The 6222-nt window shown below is 38.6% G+C and overlaps 1 protein-coding gene across 1 annotated transcript in view; it reads right to left on the bottom strand.

The window, feature by feature from the left end:
* Positions 1-118: 118 nt before the first annotated feature.
* LOC101997049 (fibronectin type III domain containing protein 3C1-like) overlaps positions 119-6222 on the bottom strand; it is a 122510-nt gene continuing 116406 nt past the window's right edge. The window contains exons 20-22 of the mRNA XM_026777420.1: positions 6124-6218; positions 650-924; positions 119-335 (exon numbers count right to left, since the gene is read on the bottom strand). Coding sequence (XP_026633221.1) covers positions 119-335; positions 650-924; positions 6124-6218 — 587 coding nt within the window. The remainder of the gene's footprint in view (positions 336-649; positions 925-6123; positions 6219-6222) is intronic.

The following is a 6222-nucleotide window of genomic DNA, read 5'->3' as shown; positions in this document are numbered from 1 at the left end:
AGAGACAGAGAGAGAGACAGAGAGAGAGACAGAGAGACAGAGAGAGAGAATGGATGGATGGAAAGATATAATAATTTAAAGTGTTCTAATTACAGTAGATGTTAAATGGTAAAAGTGGTTACCTGCCAGATCGGTCCTCCATTAATAAGTTGTAGCTTATAAAGTTGGCATGTGATTTTTTCCTTGATGCATTCCCCCATTTGAGTCTGAGATTCTGGTGTCCTTGGACCACACAATCAATCTGTGGAGGCGCGGGTAGTATTGGTTTGGTTTTGCTTCTTATTGATGGGCTAAAAGGGCTTAGTCCATAATGATTAATAGCTTGAATTCTGATTCTAGTGGTAAAAATAAGTTAAAATTTATAAATTTATATTTAGTAGAGGAAATACTTTTATTCATATAAGCCAACCCACTCTATCTCTATATAGAATGACTATTATACTGATTGCAAGACAGGTTTCCAAGGTAGATCTACTATTGAAAACTACTGATGAGAGGCAGAAATGGTTCTTACTAATATGAAATTTCGCCAATGAGCCATAACTCTTTTTCAAAAGAAATCTGAAGTGTATTAAATACACAAAAGCAGATTTGCTCAAAATTCTCAACATTCTTTCCACCTTTCCAAAATAAGATATGAGTGACTTACCTGTATGTAGTATTAGGCTGTAGATTTTTCAGAACATACTCTGTTACTCTATCAACAGTCAAGATTTTTTTATCTCCATACTCGATGTTATATCCAGTGATTGGAGAGCCATGGCAGTCTGGCTCCTCCCATTGGATAGCTATGCAAGATGAAGATAGTTTGGCAGGAACTTTGTCTTCAACTTCTTGTAACATTGGAACTTTGGCGGGTACAGTTCCCGGTGCAGTTACTTTTCCAGTTCCTCCAAACATTCCAACCCCAACTATATTGACAGCCTGACAAACACATGCAACAGTTGTTAGCAATTCATTTTGATGATTTTCTGTGCATGAGCCATTTTGTTGCATAACAAAACAGTGCATCATAAACTCATATTCTAACAATTTGGTTCTACATTGGAGAAATACATGCTGAGACTTGCAGTCTCTGTCTTGAGGAAGGTAAAGAGTGCACACAAGGGAAGGAAAGTCAGGAGTGTTATACAGACATTTTAGATAATTAACCCCCCACAAGATTCATCAACTATGACACTAAGCTTTTCTCCATTCTTCATGCTTGGGTTTTTATCTCTGTTACATTCCCATCTAGTCAATCAGTTTCACTGATCTTGGGAAAGCATATAATATATAATCCCAAACTGAACAATAATATATACATATGTCCTGTACCTACTTTTCTCTGGAGACAATTTTTTTCAATAGTTACAGCTCAATACTATGACCAGGAAATCACCATTGATAAAACCCACGGATGTTACTTAGAACTGTGTGCAGTTATTTGTGTGTACTAAACTTTTATTCAGTGACCATAGCCACTTCAATACAAAGAAGTTTTATTAAAGGATTCTATATGCTCCTGTTACAGCCACAGTATGTTCCTACTCTGCCCAACTTCTAACTCATGGAAACCACTAACTGCTAGCTATTCATCATTACTACAAATTTCTTGTTTTCAGAATATAATGTAACACAACATATAACTTTGCAGGCTCAGCTTTTAGTTACTGTAATAATCTGCAGAGCTTTCATCTATCCTATATTTTAGTAATTGTCCAAATTCATTACTGAACCATGTGCCACATTATAGATGTACCTAGATGGATGGATGTTTATTTAACCACATACATGTTGAAAGATATTGAGCCGATTTTAGTTTTTGACTCCTACAAATAAATGTAAGATGCTACTGTGCTCTTTTCTGGAAAGGCTATGATTCTCATCAGCAAAGTGTGAGTGACCAGTTTCCTTAGGACTTCGACATCCTTACCTTAGGCATTCTGAAAGATCGGAATGGAATTTCCTTGTGCATGTCCCTAATAGTAAATGACTCTGAACATCCTTGCATGTGCTCACTTGCCCTGGTACGTTATCTTCAGTCACCAATCTTTATTCATTTTCTTTTATCTATGTTTTTTGAGTCAGGATTTCTCTGTGTATCTCTACTGTCCTGGAAGTCACCCTGCAGATGAGGCTGTCCTCAAACTCATAGAGATTGACCTGCCTCTGCATCCCTGAGTGCTGAGATTAAAGGCGTGTGCTATCATTGCTCGGCCTGTATGCATTTTCTAACTGAGCTGCCTGAAATAACTCCTGAGTTTTGAGAGTCTTTATGTATTTTAGGTTCTAGCCCTTTTCAAGATATGAGAATGGCAAATATTATCTCCCAGCCAGTAGGTTCAATTTCATGCATTTTAGAACATAGAAAAGTAAAAATTTTAAACATTTAATAGCTCCAACTTACCACTATTACTTTTGTGGGTCTCTACTTTTGATATCAAGTGTTTGCCTAGACATAGATCACATAGATTTTCTCTTACATTCTTATGTTTTTGTTTTAGTTCTGTTCTTGTTTATAAATTTAGGACTTTATTTATTTTTAAGAGCCAGATTCTTGCTATGTTGCTGTGGTTGGACTGAAACCTCTGGACTTAAGGGACCCTAGCATTTCAGTCTCGAGTAGTTGATACTACATGTATGTGCTTTCTGGTTTATACTTTTATTTAGTATTAAGGTTTCATTCTGGAAAGGAAGATGTAAACTCACTGCTAATTTGCCTTTAAACTCTTTGGAGAGTTCTCCTGTGAAACCATTTAGGACTGGAAATTCCTAAGTGTCTTTATTATATAGACACAAATTGTTTTATGACTACACTGCTACATACTACCTAGGCTGAGCTTCATTGCTTTGTGATTTTTGAGGACTAGTTTCACTTCTTGTGCTCATGTATAAACGTGTCCCGAGGCCGGGCAGTGGTGGCGCATGCCTTTAATCCCAGCACTCGGGAGGCAGAGGCAGGCGGATCTCTGTGAGTTCGAGGCCAGCCTGGTCTACAGAGCTAGTTGCAGGATAGGAACCAAAAAGCTACGGAGAAACCCTGTCTCGAAAAATCAAAAAAAAAAAAAACAAAACAAAAAACAAAAAAAAAGTGTCCCGAGTTTGTAAAAATAAGGCTGTTGTATCCTGGAAATCAGTGATTTGTGTCCCTCCCTTTTTAGTGTGGATGAACCCATGGCCCTCTCACACTGATCACCCCAGCTGCTCTATTCTTTTCATCCTTGTCAGTTTATAAGAAGTTTTTTTCAACTTTCTTGTTTTTTTTCTAGTGAACCAATCATAATGTTTTATTGAATTTTACTATTGTTTTCCATTGTTACTTCCCTTCTTCTTGCTTTTCGTTTATTTTGTCATTCTGTTCATTACCTGATATAAGAACTTAGATTACTGAATCGAGTTCTGTAGTAATATAAGCATCTAATATTCTGAGTTTTTTTCCTCAGTACTGTTTTAGTTCATCCCACTCATTTTGGCAGAGTGTATTTCGATTTTTATCCAGTTCTGTTCATTTAATATTTTTCTTTGAGATTTCAGCTTTGATCATGGAAAATCTGAAACTGTATTATTTAATTTCTCTCTGACAAACATTTAAGATATCTTTTGTATTGATTGATAATTTGATTTTACCATGGACAAAGAACACTCAGTATTAAACTTCTCAAATTAAATCCCATAGAGTGCCAGGCATGGTGGCACATACCTACAATTCCACTACATGTTTGGTGGAGGCAGAAAGATGAATAGTTTAAGGCCAATCAAGGATACATAGAAAAACTGGCCTTTTTTTTTTTTTAAAGAAAAAGACAAATGGGTGGTAGTGGCACATGCCTTTAGTCCCAGCACTTGGGAGGTGGAGACAGGTGGATCTCCTCGAGTTCGAGACCAGCCTGGTCTACAGAGCTTTCCTTCCTTTCTTTCCTGACTTTCCTTCCTCAGGACCTACTTTCCCACCGCTATTCCTCCTCTGCCCTTCTCCAACTCCATGTCCATCTGATATTTGAGTCTTACCTACAGTTTCTCTGAAATCCTAAAATTCTAAAATCCAATACTTTCAACTATGTCTTGGAAGGGTCTCCTCCAGGCTATCCTTGCTCCCTTATCTATCCTGTCACAGCCCTAGTCTCTGGAGCCTCCTTCTCCCTCTGGCACACTCAATCTTAAGACTAAACGTGGACACTCAGGAGAGCTCTTCCAGATGTCCTGATTTGACCCTTCCTCTATCTGGCTTGTACCATGGGCCTATTCTGAAATTGCGCCTTCTTCATCCACATGTGTCTCCTCTTAATTGGATAGGAATAAGTACTCGTTCCTTTTTCTATCCCCTGCCATGCCACTTCTCCCCTCTGATGTACCTATCCAGGTCTCAGCCTCCATCAGGGTCTCTAAACAACCTTGGGAGTCATGATGGAGTTAGATACGAGGACTCCTATCCTATGAGAAACCTTTCATCAGTTAACCCGTCTTTCTCTCTAAATAAGTGTTAGAGAGAGCATCAGCAATGTTAAACATTGGCTCTTCACAATGTAAGATCAGTTAATACCTAGCTGTTTTTGTCATGCAGAACTTCTGGGCCCTCCCTGAATTTTAGAGGTCACCTACGGGGGCTATGTGTGTACTTTTGAATAAACAGTGCTATTTGTTTACCAGTAAGTCAGCTCTGGTAGGAATGGATTACAAGGTTTAAAGGCTACTGGGCCAGAGAGATGGCTTAATGATTAAGATCACTTGTTGCTCTTACTGCTGTCCTGGGTTCAGTTTCCATCATCCCCAGTGTGGCTCACAACCATTTGTAACTCCTGTTCCAGGGGATCTTAAGCCTTCTATTCTGGCCTTTGTGGGCATCAGTCATTTTTATAAAATTAAAATTAAAAAGGATAGAGTCATTGTTCTTCAGCGGTCCTCCATCTCATGATTAACCCTTTCACATACTTAATTGCTCCTTTGGCTGCTCCTTTGGTTGCTCCTGCTTATCATGATCATTCTGGGATTGCTCTTCCTTCCATGATCTGTTAACTTTTTCCAGAAGATTTGGGCTGACAGGATCACCTCAGTTTTCCTAGCACAGTCAACTCACAAGAAGGCCTTAAAGTTGTCCTCCTCCTCCAGACCCTTCATTCCTAGGACTGTCGCCCCTCTCTAACAGGAAGTATCATTAGAGACATCCTCACAAGCATAGTTCCTGAATTGAGAGAACAAAAGCACAGCCATCTTGTCTTGAAGGCAGCGTCATTCTGGCCTGAATAGTATCCCTTTCCATGAGACTAAGAGTTTCAGTTTCCTGAAGGCAGACTTTAATTGAATATATCATTCCCGTAATGCTATTTAAATCAGTAACATCATCTCATCTAACCCACAAGACCAACCTGGTCACTCAGGAAAATTACCAGAACCCCCAGTAAGGCTTTTCCAAGAACTAGCCCTATAAGAACCCTAGTGAGTAAATGAAGTTCATCATCTTACTCTTTTGACTTCTGATAAGCGCCTATCCCAAGATTTTTTTCAAAGTCAACCTATCTTTGCACTGAGAAAGCAGAGGCTGTTGCATTTCTGAGTTTGAGACAGCCTGGTCCCCAGTGAGAATTCCAGGACAACCAGAGCTACACAGAGAATCCCTGTTTTTTCTTGAAATGCCAAAAGCAAAACCAACCCCCACCAAAAGAAAAAGAAAGAAAAAGAAAAGGAAGGAATGAAACTGATTGTATAGAACTGAATGGGTGTATTTGTTTGTTTAAGACAAACTTACTATATATCCCAGGCTTACCTCAAACCTGTGGCAATCCTCCTCATTATCTAAAATTGTGGCAATATATGCATGTATGACAGGCTGACTCAAGTCAGTGTTTTAAATAAGCAATTTAGATAATTGCTAAGTTCAGAGAGATCTGAAAACCACAGAAATATAATAGAAATATGACAGATCAAGTGGGACTGGAAAGTACATGTGACATCCTTTGGGGCTTTAAATAATATGAGAAGGAACTCCAATGCTATAGTCAAAGATAAGCAATATTCTTAGAAATCCTTCCCTTCTTGACTTTACTCTGGTCTTTACACTGGAAATGACACTAGTATTCTATATATATGGGAAGTGCAGTTTAATAGCTATTGTCTTCTTTATAGTGAAGGAAATGTCATCTCTACCTGGACTCTGCAAAAATACGTGGTTGCTGGAATAAGGCCTTTGACTTCGTACTGCAAACAAGGGCCAGTGTAAATCAAATGCATGGAATCTTCATCTTG

This window comes from Microtus ochrogaster, unplaced genomic scaffold (assembly GCF_000317375.1).
Source record: "Microtus ochrogaster isolate Prairie Vole_2 unplaced genomic scaffold, MicOch1.0 UNK65, whole genome shotgun sequence".
NCBI lineage: Eukaryota > Metazoa > Chordata > Mammalia > Rodentia > Cricetidae > Microtus > Microtus ochrogaster.
Note: the sequence above shows the minus strand (reverse complement) of the source record. Positions and strands in the feature narration are given on the sequence as shown.